Source organism: Drosophila busckii, chromosome 2R (genome assembly GCF_011750605.1).
Source record: "Drosophila busckii strain San Diego stock center, stock number 13000-0081.31 chromosome 2R, ASM1175060v1, whole genome shotgun sequence".
Taxonomy (NCBI): domain Eukaryota; kingdom Metazoa; phylum Arthropoda; class Insecta; order Diptera; family Drosophilidae; genus Drosophila; species Drosophila busckii.
In genome coordinates, this window is record NC_046605.1 from 21,545,570 (window position 1) to 21,561,703 (window position 16,134).

At 36.7% G+C, this 16,134-nt stretch overlaps 3 protein-coding genes across 4 annotated transcripts in view; 2 read left to right on the forward strand and 1 right to left on the reverse strand.

The window, feature by feature from the left end:
• Window positions 1–1,912: 1,912 nt before the first annotated feature.
• Window positions 1,913–5,487, forward strand: LOC108597162 (presequence protease, mitochondrial). Its single transcript, XM_017983572.1, has 3 exons — window positions 1,913–2,004; window positions 2,272–2,847; window positions 2,901–5,487. Exons 2-3 carry the CDS (start codon window positions 2,288–2,290, stop codon window positions 5,425–5,427), a joined length of 3,087 nt encoding a protein of 1,028 aa, XP_017839061.1. The 5' UTR covers window positions 1,913–2,004; window positions 2,272–2,287; the 3' UTR covers window positions 5,428–5,487.
• Window positions 5,488–5,534: 47 nt separating this feature from the next.
• On the forward strand, window positions 5,535–7,826 carry LOC108597163 (protein RRNAD1-like). Its single transcript, XM_017983573.1, has 2 exons — window positions 5,535–7,046; window positions 7,113–7,826. The coding sequence occupies exons 1-2, from the start codon at window positions 5,793–5,795 to the stop codon at window positions 7,263–7,265; spliced, it is 1,407 nt and encodes a 468-aa protein (XP_017839062.1). The 5' UTR covers window positions 5,535–5,792; the 3' UTR covers window positions 7,266–7,826.
• A 1,042-nt stretch (window positions 7,827–8,868) lies between these two features.
• Window positions 8,869–16,134, reverse strand: part of LOC108597291 (RYamide neuropeptides) — a 28,561-nt gene continuing 21,295 nt past the window's right edge. The window contains exons 2-4 of one of the 2 annotated variants that reach the window (XM_033293116.1): window positions 9,696–9,866; window positions 9,264–9,637; window positions 8,869–9,201 (exon numbers count right to left, since the gene is read on the reverse strand). In XM_033293116.1, coding sequence (XP_033149007.1) covers window positions 9,172–9,201; window positions 9,264–9,637; window positions 9,696–9,843 — 552 coding nt within the window. In that variant the 5' untranslated portion in view covers window positions 9,844–9,866 and the 3' untranslated portion in view covers window positions 8,869–9,171. The remainder of the gene's footprint in view (window positions 9,202–9,263; window positions 9,638–9,695; window positions 9,867–16,134) is intronic. The other variant, XM_033293115.1, reaches the window with a different exon arrangement.

A 16,134-nucleotide genomic window follows, 5' to 3' on the forward strand; every position in this document is an offset into this window, starting at 1 on the left:
AATTTAAAATTTTATTTACCCTAGAAATTTTATTTTTTTTGTTGCTTTGCTTTTTTGTTATCTTCTCCTTATGAGACTAACAATAAGTATGTCAAATCTTATACTATAACTTAACTATCAACAGTGCTGCCAACTTTTGATCATTGAAGAAAAGGCCGTTTCTGGCAGGAAGAAAGGGTACAAAAGGCTAGCTCGGAAAAAGAAAAAAGGTGGAGTGTAAATGTGGAAAAAGAGAAGTCTCCCTGTCGCCCGACTGATTCATCGTGGAATCATTATGGATCAATCCCCGACTACTCCGAGATTTCTCGAGAAAATCCCCCAGGATTTTTGCACAGTGAGTTCCTAGGGCCATCCCGGTTGTTTTCCACAACGATTCCACGATGAATCCAGGGGGATTTTTCAATACAAATCCAACGATTCCACGATGAATCCAGGGGGTTTTTCCTATATCCACAACGAATTCACTTTGAATCCTGGGGATTTTTCTATAGGAAATCCACAGGAATTCCACGATGATAGGAATTTCATTTTTGAAAAATAATAAAAACTAAGTATATATATGAAAATTGTTGTTCAGAATTAAGAAAAATCAATTAAATTGAACTTGTTTGCTAACTTAATTAGTTCAGTATTTTATATTTTGTGACTTCCGCAGTGACTTCGCTTGCTGGCTCGCATCGACTAGGGCTATGACCACTGTAAATAAAGAACAAATATTAGTACAAGCAAATTACATTAAATCGCTTACTTACTTGAAGTATCACAATTCCATTAATCTTTACTTTAATTTACTTACCTGAACTTTAGATTATTGATAAAGTTAATCACTTGTAATTTCACAATTTTAAAACGCGTTTGCTTCTCGGACACACAAAAATCAAATGAGAACATTTTTCAGACAAAGCACGCGCGTCGAAAATGAAAACAAAAACAGCAACACATACAAATGTAATATATAATGCCATTTTCTATTGCCTATTCGCGACAAGCGCGCGACAATCTGCATATAGGAAGGGTATTGCACGGCTTAAAGTAAATATGTTATGTTATACAATAAACAAATATTTTTGTTTATTATATAATAAACGACATATAATTGGCTAATAGCTATAGTTTAAAGAAATTTATTAAAAACTAATTAATTATCCCTTAAACGTACATTTGAGTGAACTACAAAAATTGAAGGGTATACAAATTTCTATATGTTCAATTATTTTGCACTTGAACCTATTGCTTTTTTTTCTTCTGTTCCTGTTTGCTTCTTATTGTCGCTCACGAATCTTCGCATTCGCTAGCGGCAGAATTTTTGTGCATTGGTAAGAGAAAGACAGCAATACTAGAAGCGGTCAGAAGAAGAGTACAGCGATACCGTCGTGGATTTTGAGGGCGACAGAGCTGTGACATTTTTGTTTTTGTTCGTCCTCGCCTTAGAATTATTAGTTATCAGACCCAATTTTACACAAAAAACATAGTCCGCGACCTTTTTGTTTTGTCATCAAGGGCAGATTGAAAAAGGCTGCTTTCATTTACAAAAATTCCAGAGTTCCCGCCACCTGCTAGCTGACAATTTTTCCTGCTATCGACGATTCAAAACTGCTAGTTCTGGCCAGTAAAAGGCTAAGCTGGCAGCACTGCTGTGGATGGGATAGAATTATTGAAATTTAAAAATACGCGTTGCGCTATATGTGAATATTTGATTCGACTCCGTGAGTCGCAAACGACGCGTTGTATAGCGGAAGCAAGTCTCTCCGAGCCTCGGAGTCCGAGGGAACACCCAGGAGTAATTTGGTACATTAGTTTATATTATTCCGGCTTAGCCGCCGAACATCAGAAAATATCAAAAAAAAATATCGCATATTCGATATTTTGGGAAATAAATATCGCGATATAAATATATAATTTTTACAAAAAATATCGATATAGTGACATTATAAACAACCCTAAAGTATATGTATGAATTTTGTGAATGTTACTATTATAACGAAAGGCCTTGGGGTAATAAAGGTAAAATCAGATGTTTGTATTAAATCAATTTTGTAAGCTTACTATATAAGCAAATGCGCGGTACATATGTACAAGCATATGTATGTACATATGTATATTAAAGTATGCAACGTATACATAAATATGTGTGTGTAAATACCGGCTGATGTAATATACATAACTCGTGTTCTGTTTTAAATTTATCTATTTTCTTGATTAATTTGTCGTTATTAAACGCGTACATCTGAAAATATTATTTCGTTTTTCATTATGTACTTGTACTTATAGACTCAAATACACAAATATGCTTACGCGCTTACAATGCTTGACAGCAGCGGTCCGAACTAAGAGGCCGATTGTCCAATGCGCTAGACGAAATTCCAAGTTAACTTTCGATGAAGTATTGAACAAAGAAAAGTCTAAGACTACACTGCAAGCAGAACTTCCGTATATAATGACACATCGGAAATATAAATACAGTGAAGGAAAAGTATACCACGGATTTGAATGCAAGAGAATCGAGTATATTCCTGACTTTGAGTTGACGTCGTGCACCCTACGGCACGTGGGAACTGGAACCGAGTTTTGGTATATAGATAGAAATGATACAAATAACGTATTTTCAATAAATTTTCGGACAACTCCATTTGATTCTACTGGATTGCCTCATATACTGGAGCATCTTGCATTATGCGGATCTAAAAATTTTCCAGTTCGCGATCCATTCTTTAAAATGCTCAACCGATCTGTTGCCACATTTATGAACGCAATGACTGGACCTGATTACACACTGTATCCATTTTCCACCATGAACGAAGCTGATTTCAGAAATTTGCAGAAAATTTATCTGGACGCTGTGTTTAGGTGTGTACATCTGTCAATGATAAATTTTATCTTATTTTTGGTTGCTGTTCCAGGCCTAATCTGGATTATCTAGATTTTTTACAAGAAGGTTGGCGCCTCGAGCACAAAGAATTGAACAATCAAAAGTCGGATTTGATTATAAAGGGTGTCGTCTATAATGAAATGAAAGGAGCCTTTTCGGAAAACTCGCAAGTGTTTATGCAAAATCTACTAAATAACATGCTTCCTGATCACACTTATGGATATGTATCAGGCGGTAATCCACTAGAAATTCCTAAATTAACACACGATGATTTGGTTAAATTCCATAAAAAATACTACCATCCGAGCAATGCGCGCATATTCTGTTACGGATCATTTGACTTAATGAGAACATTGGAGCTTGTGGATAAGAAATATTTATCTCAGCACGAAGCTATTAATAATTCATACAGCCGCATACCATCACAACTTCGTTGGTCCCGGCCACGCAATGTGCACATTCCTAGTAGACTTGATAACATGGGTGCGTCTTTCAATCGCCAAAACCAAATTGCTATAGCCCTGATGATGTGTGATATAACTGATATACAAGAGAGTTTTGAATTAAATGTTCTGTGCGAGGTATTGATTCGTGGTCCGAACTCTGCGTTCTACCAAAGCTTAATTGAGCCTAATTTTTCTGGAGGATATAACCAAAGTACAGGATATTCATCAGATTGCAAAGATACTTATTTTGTAGTAGGGTTGCAAGATTTGAAAGTTGAAGATTTCAAGAAGTTTAACGATTTATTTGATAAAACAGTTCTCAAAACCATTAAGGAAGGGTTCGAGTCGCAGCACATCGAAAGCGTGCTGCACAATCTCGAATTGTCACTAAAGCATCAGAGTCCACATTTTGGAAATGCACTGTTATTTAACTCAACAGCATTGTGGAATCATGAAGGCGATGTTGTTTCAAGTCTTCGAGTTTCTGAAATGATTGCCAAATTGCGAAGCAATTTGAAAGATAGCAAGAATTACTTTCAGGGGAAAATTGAACAATATATGGTAAACAATACTCACAAACTCACATTAACAATGTCTCCTGACGAAATGTATGAGGAGAATTTTAAACAGGCTGAGAAAGATATGCTAAAACAGAAAGTGAGTGCCTTAGATTCGGTTAATTTAGAGGAGATCTATCAAAATGGCATCAAACTTGAAAAATCGCAAAAGACTATACACAATACAGATGTTTTGCCCTGTCTTTCGATAGCAGATGTAAAGGATCCACCCAATCTGCCCAAAATTGAAACAAATACTATTCAAAATGTTTTAACACAACTTTGCAAAGTTCCCACTAATGAAATAACGTACCTCAAATGCCTGTTCAACATTACAGGGCTAACGCAAGATGAAGTTATGCTTGTGCCTCTCTTTTGCAACGTGATAAATGATATGGGCACGCAAAAACATGATTTTCGCACCTTTGATAAGCTGATTCTTTCAAAGACTGCTGGAATAGATTTTAAGTTAAATTTTGTAGAAAATGTAAAGGATGCGAAATCATATAGACTTGGACTGATGATGACCACTTATGCACTCGATAAAAATGTTCCAGATATGTTTGGATTGTGTCAAGAATTGTTACTTAATTTTAGACTGGAGGACACTGGAAGACTGAAGATGCTTGTTGAAAATTATATTTCAAATATATCAGTGGGAATTACAAGCTCCGGACATATATATGCTATGTTGAGTGCTTCTGGACTAGTTAGTGATGCAGCCAAGCTTAAGTCTCTTTTATCAGGTGTAGACCACATCGATTTCATGAAAAATTATCTACAACAAAACAATATAGAAAAAATCTGCGACAAATTAAAAGCTATTGGAAAGAAGGTATTTAATAAAAGTAACATGCGAAGTGCTATTAACAGCTCGGATTCTTATCATGCTTCAGCAATGCATCATTACGAATGTTTTTTAGAGAAATTACCTATGTTCGAGAAGACGAAATCAAGTAATGAAATTAAACTATTGGAGCCAAGCTTGCAACATTATGTTATGAACATACCAGTAAACTACTGTGCCAAATCATTCTTTGCTGCTCCGTATTTGCATGAAGATCATCCTGTTTTGCGAGTACTTGCTAAATTTGTTTCTGCCAAATATTTGTTACCGGTTGTGCGTGAGCAAAATGGAGCCTATGGTGCAGGTGCTAAGATAGGGTCGGATGGTCTATTTAGCTTCTTCAGCTATCGCGATCCACACTCGGCAAAGACATTGAATGCGTTTGATAATACATACGAATGGCTGCTAACGGAAAATGCAAATATTGACCAGCAAACACTGTTTGAGGCAAAATTAGGAGTACTACAGCAACTAGACTCGCCTATCGCGCCTGGAAATGTTGGCATTGATTATTTCCTTTACGAAGTCTCGCAGGAGATGTTTGTGAAATACCGATCACGTGTCTTATCTGTAACCGTCGATGAGTTGCGTAATGTAATTCATAGATACTTCAAGGAAGAACCGGCACATTTTGGAAAATGTATTTTGGGTCCTGCGAACGATAAGTTAGAACAGGAGACTAAGCTAAAATGGAAAGTCATATCATAATTATCGTATGTTGTACCTAAAATTTGACTTAGAGCAAATAACAAATCATACAAACATTTAAGTGCTTTTTTATATATAAATATTTTATTTTTTGTTTTTGTGTTTGATTAAATATTTTCTTAGCGTAAACCTATTTATCTCTTTCTGCTATTGAACACAATATAGTAATTAAGAAAATATGTTTTTGACTTGTATCTGAAATGATGCAACTGATAAATTTACCACTGAAAAACAGATCGTCGTGAAAATAAATAAAGTTAATCATTAAGTTAGTCAAGTGGAATAACCCAACTTATTCCAAACATTTAACTAACTTTCCAAAATACTATATTTGTGTCGTTTTTTAATGTTTTTTTTTCGCAGCAATGTCGGTGCCAGAAAGATTTACCAATATTGATGAGTATTTAAGCGTTGCGTTCGATATTTTGCGCACGTATTCCTGGATTTATCGTGAGCCAAATGTATCATGCATCAAATCTATTGATCGCATGCCAGATGATTTCAAAAGATTTTTTCTGTCGCTCCCCAATGAAAGCCTTAATAAGTTTCCATTCGTCCACGAATCTTTTACTGATTGCCCTCCTACGATACTACGTTTCCGTCAGGAAATTTCTCATCTTACACCTAGGCAAACGCTTTTTCAATCACTTCTTCCCGATCGTAAGCACAATAAAATAACTAGAGTTGAAACTCAAAACCGCAAAATGGGTCCAAAAAAACTGCACGAAATTGAAAAATTCGCCGACCATATTTACAAGCACAGTCCAAATACAGAGATGGTAATCGACTTGGGATCCGGTTTGGGTTATCTCAGTGAAGCTTTGATTAAATTGAATAAGAAATATTTAATACTTGGTCTTGAAGCCGATGGTCAGCGAGTGAAAACCGCACGCCAACGAATAAAGCACTTACTTCCAGAAGAAAGCTATGACCTGATTAGTTACGAAAAGTTGTTTATAACATCAGACGCTCATTCGCGCGACTTTATAGAACGTCATACATTTGAACTGGCAAAAGCCAGCGGGTTGAGACAATCAACAGCATTCAGTACAGCACTAATTGGCTTACATGCCTGTGCAGATTTGAGTATTGACGCAATGTTATTATTCCTTGAAATGCCCAATGCGCGTTCTCTACATCTCATGCCATGCTGTTATCATAAGATTTCGGTAAGCAACGCCCAGGCGGATTTTCCATTTTATAACTTTCCACTTAGTGCATCCTTTCGAAACGCATTGTCTGCTAATGCTCCACAAGTCTATTTAAATCGACCTTTCATGCGGCTAGCTTGTCAACAGACTATATCGCGCTGGAGATGTGAATATGCTTTGCATGTCAAGCATGGAACGCAAATGTTTTTGCGTGGATTGGCCGAATATTTATGTGATACTGACGAGTTGGTTATGATGAAGCGCAAAAAAAACATATTTACACCACCTGCTTCACTGGGATTAGATGATGTGCAACAAAGATTTCAGCTACACTCCAGACATACGGGTCAACAAGTTCCGTGGCGACCCTTTCACAATAAACGTCTAATTGAAATAAGTAAGAGGTACACATTGGAACAGGGATGTTGTCTAGCCGAGGCGTTGTGCTGTTTGCAGGCCAGTATTCAGGTAATTTAAATCATTGGCTAAATACGAATTACTTATTTAATAAACTCCACACACCTTTTTCTAAAGCAACTTTGTGAGAACCTTGTATTGCTGGATAGACTGTGTTATCTTAACGACGTGGCTACCTCGAAGCATCTGCGTATAGAAGCTTGGTACGAAAAGTTGTTAGATGAGGAGCTATCCCCACGATGTCGTGTTCTGGTTGCCAAAAAGTTGTGATGCGGGTCGAGAGCTATTAGCTACTTCAATATGGTCGTGGATAATACATAATGTAATTAACAAGTACACCAGTATAGAATTTTAATGCATAAAAGTTTGCGTCTGAAGTCAAGCGAGAGGACTTATAATTTACTACCGCCGCCTGTTGTCATCAATTAAAATCAGGGCCTACTAAAAAATCCTTGTACAAATTGCGCTCAGTATTTCACTTCTGCAATCTTTTTTTAAGCACATTATAAGTAAAATGTAAGTGCTTGACTTTTTACTCATTAGCTGAAGCGAAGCGGGTCCTTCTTGTATGGTAATTAAATTTCTTTCAGCATCTGCGCAAACTTAAATTCAACATATGTATGCATGTATGCACATACATATGAGAACATACATACATATAGACACAGAGCTACAATTGTAGAGATACACTGCTCGCCATTTGAATAGAACGTTTCTAAAGTTGATTTTCTATAGTTAATTGCTGCTAGGCCCAGCTGTCAAAAAAAATAATTTTTGTATTCTTGTAAATTTTTGTTGAAAAGCTATAAATAAATGCTACAAAAAGTGTTGTTATCCAAAAAGTAACGAGTCTTAATTTTGCACCACTTGAATAGGACACTTTAACTAAAAACCCTTTAAAAATATTTTAATCCTTTTAAAATAACAATAACAAATTTAAACTAGAAATTATTAACATGTTTTTAAACAACAAAAAAATGATAAATAGTATATTGAGCTACCTTTTTTTTCCCAAAACCTCACATATTCGGTCTTGAAGGGATGCATGCAATTTTCCGAAATAATTAAACGAAATCGAGTCCCATGTTAATAGATTAGCTCGGGAACGCTCGAATAAGTCTGACCCGATCTATAAACTTGACGTGTTAGCCTGTGGCGAAATCTATGATTGTCAAGTCCGGAGAATAGGGTGGTCAGTTCAAATAACTCCACGTTTTGGGTCGATATATATGTATGATTTAACAATTCGGATCGTATGTAACGGGGCATTATATTATTCATAAATCCATTTTAAATTTGCAACAAGAGTTTGGAAATATAATATAAAATTCTAACACAACGCATTCATGGTTGTTGAAACAAATTTAAGCTTACAGGTGACATAAACGAAAATGGCCCCCACATAATAATACATACACCAGTGCTGTGTAACTTATCAAGATGGTGTGATTCTATTTAAGGATCATGAAAATAAAAGCTTTAGCCATTGGGTCCCTCAAATTAAATCTTTTTTCGTCCGAAAAGTCAACGTTGCTACGCCGTACTTTAGATCAACGCGTTGCAACTTCCGCACTGGATTTAGAGGTAGCTATTTCTTGATTTTTAGTCTCTTCAGGTCTGGAGCATAATTAATAACACGACGCATGGTTGTCAAACTTGCGTTAACGTTGCATTTTTCCATTTCTTTCCATAGGTGCCATGTAATATCTGGATACTAATCGAAGTAGGCTGTGTGATCTAACACAGCATGCAACATACAGCAGTTTGTATGTACATATACATACATACATATGTATGTACGTACATAGATGATGCAATAAATCCCGTGTATGTATTTACCTAATATGTTTATATATGAATTCTTGTTTTTAATACATTTCATGCGTGTAGTAATAATATGTTTATAAGTAAGTATATTTACAAATTTAAAGATTGCGTATTAAAGCTTGTCCAGCCCCTTGAAAAGATTTAATACGCGCTGCTTACTTGAACATAAAATTACGCTATTATGTATGTATAAGCTGCAAAAGGTTAAGTATAACATAAATTTTAACTGTCAAAAGATCGTGTGCCATCATCGCCATTGTTTCATTCTACGCAAAGCCTCCTAGTGGCCTCTTACTTTGTGATGAATTCCTCTGAGGCCACACTGCTGGAATCCAATGTGACTCCTTCACTATGGTTCATAATAGTGTTGAGAGCATCCCTTTGGGAGTTGTGATAAGTTAACATAATTACAGTAATAATACGGGCGTAAAGGTACTTTACCCACCAATTGTTATTGCTGCATCGGTAGAAATTACTGATGCCCGTGTAAGTACACGAAATAGTAGTCATTGTCATTTCTGTTGGTATGGGCTCAGTCCTTGTTTTGCTTTCTTTAGTGTCACTTGATGTAGAGTAACGCGGTGATGCGTTGATTGAGTCTAGTCCCAGGCTGCTCTGCTCATAGGGCGACAGGTATTCGTTACTTCGCTTTCCGTACCGTGAGCCAAGAAAGAAGCGATCGTTTCGTGGGACTATAATTAAACGACGAGTTTTTGATGTCCAAGCGCCCCCAGTTGCTGGAGCTGTGTTGCCGCTGGAACGCCCATACCGGCTGCCCACAAAAAACGCCGGTCGTTTTTCTAACTGGCTGTACTCTGTAATAAAATATGTTGTATAGTCGATTTCTGATTCCCCTCCAACCCTTTATCTTACCATGGTGCTTGTGCAGAGCAGCTTCTGTATATTGTTTATCAGAAGAAGTTGTAAGTACGCATTGCGCAAGAAAAGCACAGATAGTCAATAAGAAAATAGCAGAATAGGATTTGCACGAGTGGTTTAGTAACGTCCTTGATTGAGACATACTACCGACTGTACGGATTCGCTCTGCAATTAAAATACAACATTCAAATAAATACATAAGCACAACATGTAAATTTACACGAAAATTCAAGACAAGCGGACAAATTAAAGTTAAAGTTTATATACACTTTGTTTTCTGTAGCGTCAGCAACGCTGCTGACTGCGTTGTCAGTAACGTTTGTATGGCGCGTCAACAAGCACACCCCGCTGTCAATATTTAATATTAAAAAGAAAATAATTCCTAGGTTATTACCCCATCGTTCTGAAATTCGGCTTCGGTCGAAAACATAACAAAGCGTATTTGCGTTTATTCCAAATTTTTAAAAAATTTTTGCTTAATATTGAGATAAAATCCGCTTTTTTTCGATTCCGCAGGAGGGGGGAGGAAATAAACAAATAAAAATAAGACCGGTGTTTGGTCATGCAAGGCCAATAAGTTTGACTTCTCAGCTACAAACAGCTGATCTAGAGTAAGCTTGCACAAGCGCTCTCTTCTTTGCGCTTGTATTCACGCGCTCTCCTCTTGCGCTTGCACCAAGGCGTTCTCTTCTTTGTGCGCTCTCATTAAGTTCTTCCCGCTATCACTAATCTTCTATGATTTTCACAATCGCTAAGAATTATGAGGCCGAGCCCATAATTCTCTACTTACACTTACATTCGATCGTCGCAACTAACAAGTTGAACTTGACTCACTCTAGATCAGGGGCGTCCAAGCCCTATGCTCAGTGTGCTCATTTGTTTTTTGTAATCTGCATTTATATCAGGGGCGTCCAAACGCTTGCATAGGGAAGAGCAAATCACCAATACACTAATTCGAAAACACTAACACAAGTAAAGATGCCGTTAACTTAATTTCATTTCTAAACTGAAAAGAAATTAGGCATCACCTACTTGTCCAATGTTTACGCAGGCAATGATAGTTTTGTGCGCAGTACAAGCTGTTTTCATTTATTTTAAGAGCACGCAATTTCAAACACATGAAAGTGTTGTTGCCACGCTCGCGCAGTCGAGACAAGGCAACAACAAACACATGAAAGTGTTGTCGCTTTGCTCGCACAGGCGAGACAAAAAAAAAAAATTCGAAAAATTGTTTGTGTAATTTGCATTGGCTTATGGAAAGAGCGCGTATATATACACGCATTTGCTCTTCCTATACTGAAGAGCAATTACAAAAACAAATGAGCACACTGAGCCTAGGGCTTGGACGCCCCTGCTCTAAAGTATAAATATTATTGATCAGCAGGACTCACCTAGAGCACGGGCGTCCAAGCCCTATACTCAGTATGCTCATTTGTTTCTGTAATTGCTCTTGAGTATAGGAAGAGTACAAGCGTGTATCTGGGTAAAAGCAATACAATTACACAACCAATTTTTCGTATTTTTTCGTGCGAGACAGGCGATACACAACACTTCTGCATGTGTTTGATGATTGCCGTGTAACCTATAGAATTGTGTATCAAAAAGTTGGTAGCACCCAACATTGATGCGTTCTTGCTTTTATTTGCCAATTTTCTCAAATGCTAATCGTTAATTAGACTGATTTAATTTATTGCTAACGAATTATGTTCGTTAACCAAGAGGTATGATAACTATAGCACTGCTTAATTTCCAGAAGACATACGTACATACGTATGTACGAGGTGTGTTCAAAAAGTAAGGTGAATTTTCAAATTTCACGGGCAACGTACTTTTGATTATACATTTTTATACACTTTGACATTTTTGTAAAAAATGGAAAAGGGTATTATGAAGTTGCTCAAATGTATGTAACAGGGAGAAGGAGGCGTGACAGACCCCATAAAGTATGACGAGCTGAGTCGATATAGCCATGTCCGTCTGCTCGTCCGTCCGTCTGTCCGTCTGTATGAGTGTGTGTTCCTCAGCAACTATAAGAGCTAGAGCAACCAAATTTGGTTTGTAGGTGCTCCTATATCCAGGACACTACGTTTTTATTTTTGTTTTTCCTCCCCCTCCCCCGTAAATCGAAAAAAATCGATATGAGGCAGTAAAATTTTTGAAAGTCTGAAATAAATCACAAAATTGCCTAGTCATGCTCTCGACCGATCGTAATTTCAGAACGATCAGATAAATAACTTAGCAATTATTTACATTTCAATTTTCAATATAGACAGCGGGGTGCACGTGCTGACGCGCCATACAAACGTCGCTGCCGACGCAGCGGCTGCGTCGCTGCTGACGCTTCAGCGGAAAAAACGAGTTATGACGCTTAGCTTTGTGTTTGCGTTGTGTTTGCTGTGATGCCCTAGTCAAAGTGTATCTAAAAGTTGGTGGCGCTTAACTTTAATTTGTCCACTTGTTTTGTTTTGCTATGTTGGTACATTCCAGAGAACGACAATTGTGGAACTTTTTAGGCACAATGGTAGCACACAGACACAACGCACAAAACACCCAGAGAGACCCGAATAACGGTCCGTAGTGGTTTCAGCCACAACGAAGCAAATGTTCCGCAAATCCAAAATGCGATCGGCTAGCATAGGCATAAGCGAGAAACAATATCGCTTGCTGTCTCGCTCTGTGTGCATTGGTAGCGACCAGAGAACGGCAAGGGTACACCCACCCAAAAGAATAACATGTTACTAACATGTTGACATCCGTACACACAACTGAAATCATGGCGGTAGCCAGCCTATGCTTATTGCGCGGCTATTAGTTGGACAGCCTACAATTTTGTGAGGGATGTCAAACAGACACCCGTCGAAAGTACGCAAAAAAAGGTCATTCAAATTTTTGTGCGTTTATGTGTCTGTTTAGCAAAACAGAGTAAGCAATATTATCGCTTATGCTTATATGCCAGACAGCAAGCGATATTGTTTCTCGCTTATGCTTATATGCCTGCCGATCGTATTTTGTGCGTGCGCCAATTTTCCTTTGGCCTTGTTCTGTGGGTGTCTGAAGACATCCCTTCTATTTCTTTGCATACGCGTATTCGCGTTTGCTCATGCTTGTGGATACCCACACCCATGACTTGCGGATGACACCATGTTGCTAAAAAAGTGCCACCCTGCCGTTCTCTGGTAGCGACGCTGACGCGACAGCAGGTAGCGAAAAAGAAGCACGCAGAAAACATACAACAAATTTGTTGACCTTTTTCGTGTGATTTCCTTCGGGAAATGCTGCTCGGATCTTTTTTCTACGCACAAGAAATTGCATTTTGGTCTCAACCACAATTTCGCTTGCGTGTCGCAGTACTACCATGGTTGTATGCTTAGTAATAGTACGCATGTGTTTTTAGGGGTGTGTGCACTCTTGCCGTTCTCTGGTACACTCTTCCCGAACATCTGTACCAAGCGTTAAATGTATAGCATTTTTGTTTGGTTGTAAGAAGCGTAAAGGCTACCTAATTTTTTTTGCGTGACTCGGCGTATTTTTTGCTATCAAAAAATATGAATTAAAGGATTTGCATTAATTATGTGTAAAAAGTAAAATAAAGTGCTCTGAAACATTTGAAATGTTAAGAGTGGCATACGGTGAAACTGTTCTTAGTAAAAAAAATGTTTACAAGTGGTACAAAGATGCCAATGACGAGCCTCGCTCTGGACGCCCAAGCACGTCAATAACTGATGAAAATGTTCAAGCAGTGAAGAAAAATGTTTTGAAAAATCGTCGAATCCTTATCAGAGAAGTTGCTGCGGATGTTGGTATATCGCTTGGCTCGTGCCATGCAATTTTTTGTAATGTTTTGGGCATGAGATGTGTGTCAGCGAAGTTTGTTTCAAAATTGCTCTTTTGACCAAAAGAACCGTTTCATGAGCATCGGTCAAGAACTGTTGAATGATGGCAACGATGACGCAGATTTACTCAAAAGGATCATAACTGGTGACGAATCATGATAACATGGTTATGATGTTGAAATAAAAGTCCAATCGTCCCAATGCAAGACCCCAGGTGATCCATAGTTTTCCATAGCAAAAAATCTCCGAGGCACGCAAAACACTTATAGCCACTTGAAACTTGGTACAGATGCTCGGGAAGAATGTACCAACATAACAAAACAAAAAAATTGATAATCAAAAGTACGTTGCCCGCGAAATTTGAAAAGTAACCTTACTTTTTGAACACACCTCGTACATATGTATATTAAATCTATGAACATAAACTTTATCGTGTTAAAAGCTATGGTTTTTCCCTGACATCCGTGTCCTGTCTTATTTAATTTGTACTCATTAATATACATAAAACAATGCAACGCACAACGTATGTGCATTAATGGCAATGGAAGAATGTGTCACCTCCCGAGTCATCCGGACTTAAATTATATGTATGTATGTATGTATGTGACTCTTTCGCGGTGTAATTGAATTTTATTATTACGTAGCTAGTATAATATGACAAAAGCATATTGTATATATATAAAACGTACATGTACATGAGTGTAAATGTATGTGCATATATGTATGTATGTATAATGTATAAGACCAATACGGACCAGCCTCATCATCGTTTATAATTATGCTAGGATAAGCTGGAATAACAGGTGTGACTGGACAGCTTAACAATGTTAGATCGTTAGTTTTTTAGGTGTTGCAGCTGTCACCAACTCAGATTTGTCTAAAGCTTTAAGAGCTTTAAACTGCGTCTCCATGCTTATAAACTCATTGAGTTTATTAAAGCTCTTTCGCAGAGCATAGAAATTTAGTTTAGTCTGTCGCATTAACCTAGACATGTCGGCCTCGGCTTCACGATAAGATTCGGATGACCATTTTAAGCCGGTCTTATTGACAATCGAGTCTTTAACCTTAATTGTGAACCCTGCGCACTTGACATGTATAAATTTATCGCACATCCAGCTTTGGCATGTGCAATTTTTAATGCAGCAAGCGAACATGATAACAATGTAATTTTTTCTTTTGCTGTCGACTGCTCTTAGTTGACAGTAAATAAATAAGATGTACATGTGTAAATATTTACATATTCATAAATATTTTATGTACATATGTACATTTATATAGACGAGAATGTTGTTTAACAATAAATGATAAAATAAAATATAAGAACAGCAATTCAAAATCGTTTCTGCGGTTAAGCTATCAAAGGTATTATCACTAAGCATACAACACAGTGGTATTATATAAATTTAAGGGCAATAATTGCATCATGACATTAGCATTAGCATTAATAATAGGCAAAAACTATTTTTATTAATTATTAAAACACAACGATAAAATAAGAAAAAATAAACAGTAAAGTAACTACGACAATTGGTTAGTGTAGTCATTCAAATTAGAGTCAAATTTGCTATTTGCATATAAAAACATATATGTAAGTTCTGATAGAGAGAATTAAGTAAACGATATTTTTTTTATTAAACCACTAAGCATACAACACATGTATGCTTAGTGATTAACCTCAAGTTCGAGCTTATTTAATTAAAATGTCGGCTTTAATTAAAATGTCGCTAAAAAGCAATCCTTTTTATATAATTTTGCAATTATAATTACAATTTTTAAAGCCCATATTATGTTTTAAGGAAATGCATATTTATGTACATGGATTTTATAGATAATGTAATCGCTAATTTTTTGAACTATCCATAATTTTTTGGTTTTTGCGATAAATTTTAAAATCTTATTATTTTTATATTTTCCAGATAACTTTGAAAATTTCGATGGTTTTTATAATTATTGATAACATTTCGATGATTATCAATCTATAACTTTTAACGGAAGAGAAAATCACCAATACACTAATAAACACGGAAAAGAAATTAGGCATCACCTACTTGTCCAAAGTTTGCGCAGGCAATGGTAATTTCGTCTGACCAGTGGAAGCTGATTTCATTTATTTTAAGTGCACACATTTCGTCAAAGCAACAACATGCTCTTATATTCCTCCTCTATCGGATGTTTCAATTTATAATGAACATTTATCCAATATACAATTAATATCCTCTATGCTCTCTGATAGGGATTATTTATGTGTACTGGGAGACTTTAATTTACCACCTGTATCTTGGTCCACAGTGGATAATTTAGTTGTCCCTACTAGCTCTCATGAGTTTGTAAATAGCATACTTGATCTTTCACCTAATGAAATATGTGTAACATGTTCGTAATTGCAACAACCGTTTTCTTGATTTAATATTTGTATCAGATCCTTCAGCTAGCACTGTTAGCAGAATTGATCCGATTGTGCTCCCCGAAGATGTCTATCACCCAACTTTGGAACTACTTATAGAACTGCCGGATCTAAAGCAAACTGTACACAGTACGGTAGCATTTAAGCCTCTTTGTTTAAAAAAAAACGACTTTAATAAATTAAATAACCTTATTAT

Bases quoted from the DNA above. Each gene is read 5' to 3' on its own strand.
- LOC108597163 (XM_017983573.1), top strand. From the start codon at position 5,793: ATGTCGGTGCCAGAAAGATTTACCAATATTGATGAGTATTTAAGCGTT. The intron at 7,047-7,112 runs GTAATTTAAATC...CTTTTTCTAAAG, and splicing joins GTTTGCAGGCCAGTATTCAG to CAACTTTGTGAGAACCTTGT.
- LOC108597162 (XM_017983572.1), top strand. From the start codon at position 2,288: ATGCTTACGCGCTTACAATGCTTGACAGCAGCGGTCCGAACTAAGAGG. The intron at 2,848-2,900 runs GTGTGTACATCT...TTGCTGTTCCAG, and splicing joins TATCTGGACGCTGTGTTTAG to GCCTAATCTGGATTATCTAG.